The sequence below is a fragment of the Hydra vulgaris genome, chromosome 08, assembly GCF_038396675.1.
Source record: "Hydra vulgaris chromosome 08, alternate assembly HydraT2T_AEP".
Classification (NCBI taxonomy): Eukaryota; Metazoa; Cnidaria; class Hydrozoa; order Anthoathecata; family Hydridae; genus Hydra; species Hydra vulgaris.
Window position 1 is genome coordinate 19014109 of NC_088927.1, and position 13612 is coordinate 19027720.

Here is a 13612-nt window from a genome sequence, read left to right on the forward strand (position 1 = left end):
AATAAGAGTCTATTATATTAACAAATAACATTATATTTTATTCAAAATTAAACCGGAACTAATACTAACTTAATTAGATAAAGATAAGCGCTTTGTCACTTGCGAAAAACTGAACCCAGTCATTAATCGAGCGTGCGGTTTTATCAGAAAAAAGATTTTTTTTTATTTTTTTGATTTTTGATTTAACTTTTTGTTCTAACTGCATAAAAATGATACTATCAGAATTAAAATTCAATTTCCCACGAGATAGTGCTAAAATTATTTTTATATCAGTTTCGGTTCAAGCGCTGTTTTGTACGTAACGATAAAAAATATATACAGAAATTTTGACTCCCTGTTATGGTGGTGTTGGAAAGAAAAAAACGGAGGGGGATGGCCATATAAATTTTTCTTTTCGAATCGTGGTGAAGGTTATAACTCTAAGATGGTTAAAATTCTAAAACTCTAAAACTTGCCCCACAAGTAATGTATTGTTATTTGTGTATAAATTTTTTTTGTGTTTGGTGAAGCATGATGACATGTGTGCACAAAGGCGTTAAGGAATGACGGTCCCTGATGTCCCCGATTTCTAGTTTGCTTTGTACTAGATTCAGAATGACGTAGTTGAAGGGAGGGCTTGATACTTCGTCGACGATGGTGGGGATAATTGTAGAGAGGTAGGTGAAGAACGGTTTTTGGCTTTGAAGGCATTTTTTGGCAGCTGTGGTCAGGTTTCGATAGGTTTGTAGGGATTTTCGGTAGACTGAAAAATCATTTTCGGAAGTGTAAACTTGTTGTTGCTGTAGAGGTAGGAAAAACGGCGATGGAGGGTAGATGTGACGTGTGCTTGCAAATTCGGCATAGAAGGCGTCGAAGCTTTCTTTCTAAAACAGAACGGTAAGGATTAAATACAAATAAAAAGTGAAGGGTAAAATTAAGCGTGTTAAGGGTTTAAGGGTAAAATTAAGGGAGTTAAGGCTAAAATGATGGGGGAGTAAACATTTAAATGTTTCTATTTTCCTTCATTATATAGGTGGAATTTATGTATGGTGGAATTATGTATGGCTTTTGTTACATTCTCTTAACTTTTAAACTAGAGGATGCAGTAAATGTTTGTCTCTTTTTGTACTTACTTTTTTTTCATTTTCTTAAGTGTAACCAAAGCAGACGTAAGATAATGAGACTAAATATGGTTTTGTGACGTAACTAAACTTCGAGACAGAACTACTTCGTCTTATGGGTGACACTCTAAGAAGTAATATAATTTTTTTATGTTTTTTTTTTATTACAAAATAATAAATATTTACGAAAGTTTTAACTCTTTCTGCATAATAAATACGCATATTTACAATAAAATTACAAATCGTTAAACTTTATATATTTTTCCCTTTATAAATATTTTTATGATACCTTTTTATATATTAAGAAAGTAAAAGAGAAAAACAAGCTTTTTTAACATTTAGTTAACTTTGATCTATTCTAAAATATTATTTGGTTTAAATGCCAATATTTTTAAAAATAAAGTCGTGCTTATATATATACATATACATTTTTTAAATTTTTGTGGGTTTTTTGTATTTTTATCTTTTTGTGTTTTTTAATTTTTTATTTTTTTGTAATTTTGTTTTTATATTTTTTTGTGTTTTTTGTTTGGTGGGAGAATATGGAAAAGGTTGATAATGAAGTTGGTAAAGATTAATTAAGTATATTTAGTAAAGAAAGATTTTATTAAATAATACTAAAAAAATACAGGACTATTACACAAATTATCACGTTACGAAATCTACACACAAAAAAGCAAATAATAAAATATATATCTTAAACTAAGGGATGGCAGTGATTATCTAATCATATATAACAATTATTTCGTTATAAAAAAATTATATGTTTAAAGGACACGGGTACGCTCAACTAAACATTTAGTTCTTTCTTCGAGCCAGTGTGTTAATTTGGCTCATATGTTTAGTTTCAGGTTCCCGTTCTCTATTTCACAAAAAACGTTTTTAATACAAAAAAGTTGACAGAAAATGTCCGTGGTATTTCTACGGACATGATAATTATATTTTAAAGTAATAATATTCATGATGTTTCTGGTAATTATCCTGATCACTGCCGTTGGGTCAATATTTGAATTGATAAACATATGGTGGCATCTGCTGTTCCATATTTCACTCATAATGGTTTGAGTGACTGTCACAGCAGCTGCGAGGTAGGGTTTTTCTCTGATAAATTCGCAGTCTCAATCGAGAAGATGGAATTTATTGGAGAAAAGTTCTTTTGGGATGTCAAGGAGTTATATACATGTTTAAAGTATTCCCATATAGTAACAGAAGGAGGACAGTAGGCAAAGATGTGCAGATTGTCCTTATTTTTTCCGCAAGTTTTATATTTGTTGTTTTTAACGATCTGCCTTGTACTTTTGGCAAGCATACCAGCAGAAGGTAAGCTGTTATAGAGTTATAGAGAAATCGGAAGAGGATGTTTTGTGTCGGTCCATATGCGTGGAAATCGCGTAAAATTTCTTTTCCAAATCAGGGTCCACGTCATTGTTGTTTTTGTTGAACTGTTCCAGAAAAGTTCGGCTGGCACAACTGGTTTTTTTGTTTTTTGCCATTTCTAAATAAAAGTTTCTTGTTGATTTTAGGGGGATGTTAAACAGAGACCCGTATTTGCCTTAGATTTTACATGTAGTTTTGTAGTACTGAGACATTTTGTTGTCCCAGTGTTTTGTCTTAAAAAATTGCAGCTTTGGTTTTACTAAATTTTACAAATAAACTTGCCACCCAATACCTTGAAAAGTTTTAAGAATCGTGAGTTTTGTCCTCGTCGCGTTCTTTTATTTAAAAGAGCGTTTTGAGGCGGATTGCAAGACTTTGCTCCTTCGGTGATAATATTCCGAGACCCCCGCTTTTGACGGTTTAGAAAAGTGTCTCTCGTTTGACCGGGTTGAAATTGGTCTTTTGCCACAGATTTTCGAAAATGGCTCGATGGGGAAAGCGGAATAGTATCGAAAATTAACTGATCGAAAAAATGAATAATATCGAAAAATAACTGACCGAAACCCATTTTAATGATTAAGATCGAAAATGTGATTTTCAGATTAATATCGAAAAGTTTTTATATCGAAATTTACATATGCAGAACAATATCGAAAACAATAAAAACGGAATAAGATCGAGAAGTTATTTTAATGACTAACATCGAAAAAGTGATTTTCAGATTAATATCGAAAAGTTTTTGTATCGAAATTCACAAATGCGGAACAATATCGAAAACAATAAAAACGGAATAAGATCGAAAACTCATTTTAATGAGTTAACATAAAACATAAAAACTTTTTTGCACATAAAACAACAGATGACTTAGTTGGCATATATTTTTGAATATTTACAAATAACTTTATCCTTTAAACTTTTTATGGTTTGTTGACATTAGCTGTAAATAAATCAATACATCTTGTTTTAACTCGTTTTATAAATAGCCAACAACACAACATTCAATATTTTTTGTTCTACTAATCGAACTCTAATTTTATATTGTATAAATTATACAATTATACAGTATAATTACTACTCTTTAATTTACAACCGCAAAAAACTGGCCTTTCTATTTATTCTGCTTTTGGAATTTTTGAATCTATTCCTTTTTTCACATTCTCAATATTATTCCAGAAAGTCCCTTTTCGATTTTATTCCGTTTTTCACATTTTCGATATTATTCCGGAAAGTCCCTTTTCGATATTGTTCCTTTTTTCACAATTTCAATCTAATTCCGTTTTTTAAATTTTCGATACTATTCTTTTTTTCACAATTTTGATATTATTCGGTAAGTCCCATTTCGATATTCTTCTCTTTTGAGCTATTTCGAGATTATTCTGTTTTTCGTATTTTCGATACTATTCCTTTATTTACAATTTCGATGTTATTCTCAATTTCGATGTAATTTCAGAAAGTCGCTTTTCGAGATTAATCAGTTTGACTGTTTTCGATACTGTTACTGCTAGCCGCTCGATGCAAACGCTCTACTACCCAATCGGGAGTGGGCAAAACGTTTGCTAGAAACCACACTTTTGACATTAATAGCGTATTTATCAAATTAGTCTTTTCCCTAAGTGACAAAGTACGTAGTCCCAGAAACTTGAGCTTTTTCTCTATTTTGTTAGGAGCTACTTGCCAGTTGAAATTGGTAGTATCGCTCAGTCTGTTGTAAAAAGTAACACCTAAAATTTTGAAACCGGTGTCATTGTTCCACTCTATGTTGTCCAATTGTGGGTAAATTTCGGGATCAAAACCCCCAAGAGCGAGACCCTCGGTTTTTGAGGCGTTGATCACTGAACCACTTGCATTTTCGAATAGTTTTAGGCTTTCAAAGAAATAGCGGACACATTTTACGTCCTTAGCAAAAAAGTTCGAATCGTCTGAGTGCTGCTGTAGTTTTAGAGGTTTTCGTGTTCCCGGCAGAGGAAAACCCTCTATTCTGCTATCGCTCTGATCACCAAAGCCAACAAAAACGTATAGCAAAGGAGAGAGAGGGTCTCCCTATCTAACTCCTCTATCCGTAAGAAAGGAGGTAGACAGGAAGCCGCAATTCAGAACAGTTGCCGAAACATCTCAATACAAGGTGTTTATCAAAGATACACAATTTTCTCCGAGATGTAATTTTCGGAGAATCTGCAGCAGAAACGCGTGATCGACTTTGTCAAACGCCTTTTCTTGATCTATTGTCAAAATGAAACTAGGTAGTTTTTTAAATTCTGCGTAATCTATTAGATTACGTACTAGATGTAAATTTGAAAAATTGTTTCTACCTGGAATTCCGCAAATTTGATTTGCTTCTATAATTTTGCCAATTACTTTTGCAAGTCTTAGGGCCCGCGGTTTTGTGATTATTTTGTAATCGGCGCCGATTAAAGATATAGGCCTCCAATTTTTGCATTTAGTAAGATCTCCTTGTTTGGGAATAAGTGAAATTATTGATTTTTTCAAAGAGCGGCTGATGTTTTTTTCTTTTAAAAGAATTTCGTAAGCAAGTTCTTCAAAATCTTTTTTTAAAACGTGCCAAAAAGTTTTGTAAAATTCAGCTGGAAATCCGTCATAGCCCGGAGATTTTCCGTTTTCAAATTTAAAAAGGGCCTCTTTTAGTTCCGCGCCGGTTAGGCGGGTTTTTAAAAATTCGTTTTCATCATCACTCAAACGTTTAGTGATGTGTGACAAGACACGGTTTTGGCTGTCTTTGCATAATATTGTTTTGGTGTAAATGTTTTTATAATACGTTGATAGGGAGTTGAGTATTTCGCCAGGTTCACTCGTCAATGTGCCGTCATTCTTGCGAATTTCGGTAATTGACTTGTTCCGCTGTCGAGTTTTTTCTAAACTATACAAAAATTTCGAAGGTTTTTCTCCTTCTTCGATTAGTTTTTGTTTCGTGCGAATTAACGCTCCGGGAAACTGGAGCAAGAAAAGAGCATCGCGTTTTTCTTTGATGCTATCTAAATTCGGGTTAGCGTTTTGTCGCTCCCGTTGGATTTCGTTTTCAATCCTTTTCATTTGTTTTTTGTTTTTCGCACTTTCCTGTATCATATGTGTTGTATTTCAGCCCTTACAAAAAGTTTGCAGTCGTCCCAACATTTTAAAATTGACGTGTAGGACCGTTTTTTTGTTTGCCAATCTTGAATTAAGAGTTCAATTTTTTGCCTATGCACCTCAATTTCCAAAAGAGAACAATTTAATTTCCTGTAACCTAGTCCTAAATTGACTAAAATTGACAGTTGTTGACATGAACTCGTGGTCGGAAAAAGGGTTGGTGAGAATTTTGGTGCGTGTTGTTTTATGGCGACTTTTTCAGGGCAGTAGATTCTGTCGAGTCTACATTTAACCGTCTGATTGCGCCATGTGAATTCTCTTTTGGTGTGAAATTTATAACGAAAAACATCTACTAGGCTATACTTACCTCGGAAGACCCCGAGTTCAGAAATGCCGTAGGTGTGATATTTAGCGTTGTTTGATCCTTCTGTGTCAAGAGGCAGGCTTTCGACCATGTTGAAGTCCCCGGTCATCAGTACGGGTAGTCCTGTGTCCTGCGAGAATTCGCCAAGGTCGCCAAAAAAATGGCGCCTTTCTCTTGGCACATTCGGCGCGTAAATATTCAGCACCTGCATTTCGTGTTCGTCAATTTTGATCATGGCGTTTAATATTCTACCGTTAGCGTCCCTTTTTAGTTCGGTTAACGAAATGTTGGATTTAGAGAGAATCGCCACCCCGCAACAACTGTGGCTCGGACCAGAGTTCCAAATAGACTCGCCAGTCCATTCGTCACCCCACTGCTTAACAGTGGACGGTCCAGACTTTGTTTCCTGAAGGAGGATGAGACCGTAGGAGGACTTTTTAAGAAATCCAAAAAAATTGTCGCGTTTAGTTTGGTCGTTTAGACCGTATATGTTGCATGTTAAAATGTTAATAGCCATGATGGAGAGAAACAGCTTTCTTAATTTGAAAACTCGTTTCGCTTAAACATACATATAATAATTTTACAATCTGACGAAAATAAAACAAACATAAAAGTCTTAATCTTAATGCACGAGTTTTCCATTTAACTGACGTAATACAAATAGATGGACGCACTGGACCATACAATTTTACACAAAAGTGTGAACTACAACGATACAAACATGCACAGCTTAAGTGCTCGTTAAGAAACGTGTCATGCATAACTAATGAGAAATTTAAAAAAGAACAGAAAAAAGTTGAAAAAAAAGATTTTTTTGCGGAAAGATAAAAATAAAGGTTTAGAGCGAAAAAGTTCGAAATGAAAGTCTGATTCGAGAACAAAGCTAAAATTGAAACGAAAAAAATAAGAAGAAATAAAAATCTTACGATTTCTTTTCCGCTCATAGTTGACTTTCATAGTCTTCATCGATTACAAGAGAATCTGTTTCGTCGTCAAAACACGTTCCATCTTTTTCTTTCAAAAACAAAACTTCATCCAAACACACGGGTTCTTTTTTCTCTGTTGTATTTGTTACTTTCTTTGGAGTTTCACATTCCGAAATTCCCAGTCGTTTTCTTGTCGGCTGGGCGGATTTTCGCGTTTTTGAAGACTGTTTTTTCTCACTGTTTTCCTTTATCAGTTTCCATGTCAACACTGATGTCAACACTGCCACTGTTAACATCAATGTCTACACTAGCGCTGTCGACCTGTGATATAGTAGGTTTTATTGGTTCTGAGGGTACAATGGTTGGGTTTGATGGTTTTGGAGTTGTGGATTCGGGCTGGCCTTGATGTTTATACCTTAGAGTGAGTCCATCAACGTTTTGATATCGAGGTAGAGGGTTTTGGGTAGGGTTCTTCCAGTTCCTGATAATGATAATCACATTTCCAGTGAAGATATCCTCACCGTGCGCCTTACATTTCTGCAAATAAAAGGAGTCGAGCTCCCCTCTTCCTACAGCCAAGTGCTTGCCAAGCAGGACGATGGCGCTTTGACAACCATTTCTTAGCGTGCCAATTGGGATATTCTGAACTAGCACGTGGACCTTTCGAACGTACTTCTGTTGAAAGGTTAAAACACAACCTTTGACTTCAATTTCAGTGTCGAGAAAAGATGACAAAGAGGAAATGTTTACAACTGCAAATTCGAAAAGTTTGTTGGCGTAATGCCTTGTCACACCCCAAACATTTCCGAGTAATTTTTTACCAGCCAAGGCAGAAAGAAAATCGTTTACACTACAATTTAAATCACCGTATCGGCACGCTAAGACGTTTGAGTTATCAATTTCAGCTTTCGAACCAAAAATTTCAAGATTGTTTTTTTGTCAGCACAGATGAATTACCAGATGACAAGGCACCAGCATAACTTTTCGCCATATTAAAAACTTGAATAATAATCGGTAACTAGTATGAAAAGTACGGATTTTTATGAAGCGTACCTTATTAATACAAATAGAACTGTTAGTTTTTTGTGCTTTGTCCGTAATATAATCGATGTCCGTAATATAATCAATGTAAAGTAAGAGAGGAGAGATTAAATTTCCGTTTTTTTACATAGCTATGAGTGCGTTATTGTTACAGTACATCATATATATAAGTAATTAGATTGCTTGTGGGTTAGTTTTTTTTAAAAAAACTTTTTTTTATCACATGGGTCTGCACAAATGTATTCGATGTATTTACACTATTGTTAATTAAACAAATTTGTTAAATACTGTAGCTCAGTTATGAGTTATGGCATTCCACAATGCATTTGTTCAGATAACTAAAAAAGTAACTAAAAAAAATTTTAGAACAATATTTTTTTGCTACAAAATTCCCATCGCAAAGTTGCAAGTAGTTAATTGCAACTTCGTTAACGGAAACGTTTTTTTTCGTGACAAATTTCTTACAAAAAAAGAACTCAATATTTGTCCATTGTTAAAAGTTTAAAAAAAAATGCCAGTATAGTTTTTTTTTAACTTATATTAATAAGTTAAAAAAAAACATAACCGTTATAGTGATAATAGTGCACTTTTAATAGGTGTAAACTAAGACGCACTATAACGTCAAAAAAATTTATTCGTATTTTCCTGGTGTTTCAACTTTAGATTATATATAAAGTTACATTACATTTTCTTGGGTCAACTACAATTAAATTTATAAGTTTAAAAAATAATATTTTTAAAATAAGCAATCCAATCTAATTATATAAATTATTTTTTTACCGTCAGTCAGCTATTTGCTTTAATAACGTCCCGCTTAAGAGGGCTAATCTCGTTATCAAAAAAATCGGTGAAATTTTAATTAATGTTCTAAATGATATCATAATAAACACGAGATGTCGGAAACACAAAAACTAGCTATTATAACATGTTTATTTAAAAAAGGCGATAAAACTGACATTTCCAATTGGAGACCGATATCTCTATTAAACACAGATTACAAAATACTCACTAAAATCATATCAAACCAAAATCATATCAAACCGACTAGCAAAAATACTCCCAATAATCATACACGAAAACCAAACAGCAAGTGTTCCCCACCGAACGATATATCAAAATCTTGCATATACAAGAGACATAATTTATATAGCTAACAAAATTAATTTAGATGTCTCCGTTGTGTCAATAGACCAAATAAAAGCCTTTGACCGTGTGGACAGGAATTTTTTATATGATTGCTTATTTAAATTTGGATTTAGTGTTTTCTTTATTAATGTAATTAAAACATTATATTATGACATCAGTGCATATCTTAAAGTAAACGGTTATTTATCAAACAAAATAAACATATACAGAGGAGTTAGGCAAGGATGTCCCCTTTCCATGGTACTATATATAATTCAAGCAGGATTTATTAGGAGAAAGCCAGAAATTAAAGGAATCACAATTGACAATAAAGAAACTAAACTGCAACAGTATGCGGATGACACTGTCTTTTTCTTATCGACTGACAACTCGATAATAACTTTAGGCAACGCTCTAAACATATACAAACGAGGTACAGGAACAAAGTTGAACATTTCCAAATGCCAAGGTCTGTGGCTTGGACGAAACAGATCAATAATAAAAGACAGTTTTCTAAATTTTGTATGGCATGACACTACTCTTAAGAGTCTAGGTGTTAATTTCTCTAATTCTAATCAATATATCAACCGACAATGGAACGAAAGCATAGAAAAATTGGACAAAAAGATAAAAAAGTGGGAAAAATTTAAACTATCGATTAAAGGAAAAGCTCTAATAATCAACCAAACACTACTAAGCGGCCTATGGCATCTTGCTTTACACCCTACCTATACCATGTGACAAAAACATAAAACTAATAGAACGAAAAATCGACAACTTCCTTTGGAATAATAGCTCCAAAAAAACACCTAAATTCCTATCCTTAAGTCCTGTCCTTCCTTATCAATATAGGCGGTTTAAAAATTCTCGACGTGAAAAAAAAATTACAATCAATTTAACTAAGTTGGATTTCCAAATATTTTGATGAGAACAAGCAGGGAGCATGGAAAGATTCAGCCCTTTATATTTTTAATAACTACCGATATGCAAATCAAGGAAATCTTATATTTCTCACCACGCATTCTTCCAAATCATTAAAAACTCTACCTCCCTACTACTGTCAAACAATAAAAACGTGGAGTCATTTCTAAAGAAAATTCAACAACCACAAAAATCTTACCGACGAGGAAGTACTAAACCAACCAATATTCTACAATCTATATATAAGACACGAGCGTAAAATCCTCAAACCATCTCTAGAATCCACAAACAACAGCATAATCAAGATAAGCGACATTTCAAAATGCTTTCTAGAGAGTCAACTCATCGGTATAAAGCAACACCTTCTAACAAAAATAATAAATTCACTACCGCCGAAATGGAAACACCTCATAAATTCTCAAAGCCAAAGTTACGACCACAACAAAGCACTAACATCTATTTATCTAAAAAACTCACCCTCTCTCAAATTTATAAACCTCAAACCAAAAAATGTATACACTATCTCCAAAAATGATGCAGAAATAAACCTAACAGGAAAATTTTACAGATGGGCAGACTACTATAAATATAGCATGAGAAACATAACAACAAAAGACTGGTCCCAATTATTTAACTACATCCACAAAAGTAATATTAACAATAAAGCAGACGAAATTAAATACAAACTAATACACTTTGCAATTCCAACCAACTCGATTTTTACAAAAAGAGGTAACAGACGATCTCTGCCCTCAATGTATGAAAAAACGGAAAACCTTCCCCATATGATGTTTATATGTGAAAAAGCACAACCACTCATAAAATACACACTCGCTCTTATTCAAAAAATCTATCCACATCATCCACCTCTTAAAAATACATTCAAAACTTTACTTTTTCCTTAAAACCTGTAAATAGTTTTTATATTGGAAATTTACTTCTTAACGAACTTTTATATAAATTAAATTGTAATAGAATGAGGTCGTTCCATGAAAAGTCGATATTTGCTAGAGTGAGTTTGTTAGAGGAATTTCAAAACAAAATCAAAAAGATTTTGCATGAGGAATTCGAAAATATCAAAAATATCAAACAGTAAAGAGTTTTTTCTTTTACAATGTGAAAAAATCTGGAGCGAAGATAACAAAATAAAAATAGATATAAACAACAATCTTTTTTTAAACTAAAATGCCCAGATTATTTTTGGAACTTTTTCGATTATTTTCGAATCTTGCTTTTCATGTTTTTCTTTGTTTTGTTTTTTGATTTTATTTCATTTTCGTTTCTTCTTTTTTGTGTCTGTGAGGTCTTCATTTTTTTGTATTAAGTATTTAACTCTTGTGAGTTTTATATGTGACTTAGTAATGGAACAGTGGGCCATCTTGTAATTAATACCACTATATTCATTATTAAAATCTCTACAAGGCAGACGCCGGAGGACAGACGTCGGAGGAGAGAAATAAACAACAATATGATCTCGTGATAAAAAATTAACCGTTTTACAAAGATCCGTAAGAGTTAAAAACCAAATATAAAATATTTACATCCGTTAAAAACCAAAATAAAAAACAGAAAAAACAAAAATCGAAGTAAATTCGAATAAAACGAAAAAGCGAAACAAAACGAAAAAGCAAAATAAAACGAAAATACGAAATTCGAGCAAGTTAAGGTTACCTATAATAGTTCTTTATATCAGCGACCAGATTAAGGTTTCCATTTTTAAAAATGTTTCTTATCTCATTAATGTGTCTATCTTGTGTGTTGTTTGTTTTTATTATTAGAAGTTTTTTTTTAAATGTCCTTTTAACTTTATTATCAAATTTCTTAAGTAAAACTTTTATACTAAACATTTTCTTATCGTAATATGACTTCATTCTGTTTAAAAATATTTCTACAATGAGAGTTTCAAGTAAAATATTTCCAAACTCTCTATCATATTTCTTTATGCTATATCCACATAATAAAAATTTAAGAGAATTTTGATGGGGGTATTCAGAATGGTAAAGTTGATCAAGAATGTCTAAAACAAAAAGTATTAAAGGCTGTACTTTATTGCAATTGTACATCATATGCTCTATAGTTTCGTCTGAGCATATTTTGTCTACTCTTAATTTCCTATTAAACATATTTTCATTTGTTGGTAGTATAAAATGCGCTATTTTAAATAGTATAATTAGAGGCAAAATGTACACAGATTATATTATTACTATGTTATTAATTTTTTTCGTTATAATAAACTTCTGAATTAAATGCTTTTTTCTGAACGTCATAATGAATAAATTTTATATGAAATTTGAAATAACTATGAGAAGGAGGGAGGAGGGTACAGAAGTTTTAGTAACTGGTTGAATTTTAAGGATTTTTTGTAAAGAATGTTTTCTCTATAATAATATTTTAATGTTTTATATATATATACATACCTATGCACATTTAAACTTTTCTGCATTGTAGAGAATTGCACATTGCACAGTTTAGAAAATTAAATATATTAAAATAGTTAAAGAAGTTTTGATATTTACAAGTTTCTTTACTTGAAGCAAATATATGATGGTTTTTTGAGGTTTTCTATTATTATTCTTGTATTGAGGTTTTCTATTATTAGTCTTGTATTTACTTATTTATTTCAAATTTTGCATTACATTGGTTTCAAATTTAAATTGGTTTTAATGAAAGAGATTTAATTAATTTGATCATTAAATTGGTTTTAATGAAAGAGATTTTTTTTTATTATTATTTCAATTATTTTTTCAAATATTTATTATTTATCATTTCAAATATTTAAATAAAAATACAAAAAGGTGATACAGGAAATTTAAGAATTAATCTTATGTAACACCAAGTTTAAAACAGTAAACAGTGTTTCTGAATATTGTATGTTTTTAAATTCGATTTAAATAGAGACAATGAAGAAGAATGCATCATATCATGAGGTAAAGAATTCCATATCTGAATAACTCTTTCACAGAAAAAAAATCTCCTTATATCATTGATGTATTTGTTACGTGATGTTAATTTTTGGGAATGACATCTAGTTGAATAACGAGTAGGAGCGAGAGTAAAAAACTCAGAAAAAGGCAAATCAACCAAGTTGTGCATAATTTTAGAAGTCATTAAAAGATCAAATTTTTAGAAGTTTGAAACCGAATTTAGCAACTCATACTTGATACCGTTGCAATGCAGTTTAAATAGTAACTTAGGGTGAGCTACAGTATCGAAGGCTTTTTCAAAGTCTGTATATATGATATTATCTATCCTTTTATTATTAACAGCAGTGATCCACTCATTTAATATTGTCAACATCTGTGTACATGTGGATCTACGCTTTAAGAAACTGCAATGATGCACACAAATGAAATGAAATTATTCAGGAGTAAATAACGTGTAACGCTTTCAGCAATTATTGATTCCATAATAATACAAACAATTCATGTCATGGAAATAGGTCTATTTACCCTTTGTGGGTAACAAGGGGTTTCCTTTTTTAAATATCGGACATATTATTGCAGCTTTCCTATCCTAGGTATAACATTTTTGGACATTGACATTCAAACAGAATAGAAAAAGGAATAGCAATAACAATTGCAATTGACTGCAAAAATATGGCAGGATTTGGATGATTTGGATGGAAGCTTTTGTAGATAAGAAACAACAGAATTGTAAGGAAACGTAATATTATT

At 32.0% G+C, this 13612-nt stretch overlaps 1 protein-coding gene across 4 annotated transcripts in view; it reads right to left on the reverse strand.

Annotated features, from left to right (window-relative positions):
* Positions 1-13612, reverse strand: part of LOC136083668 (TNF receptor-associated factor 3-like) — a 173145-nt gene that overhangs the window by 61221 nt on the left and 98312 nt on the right. For 2 of the 4 annotated variants that reach the window (XM_065803223.1, XM_065803221.1), the window contains one exon: positions 426-863. The exons of 1 other annotated variant lie outside the window; for it this stretch is intronic. In XM_065803223.1, the coding sequence (XP_065659295.1) occupies positions 474-863 (390 nt within the window). In that variant the 3' untranslated portion in view covers positions 426-473. Of the gene's footprint in view, positions 1-425; positions 864-11701; positions 11956-13612 lie in introns of those variants that run through there. One more of the 4 variants, XM_065803224.1, reaches the window with a different exon arrangement.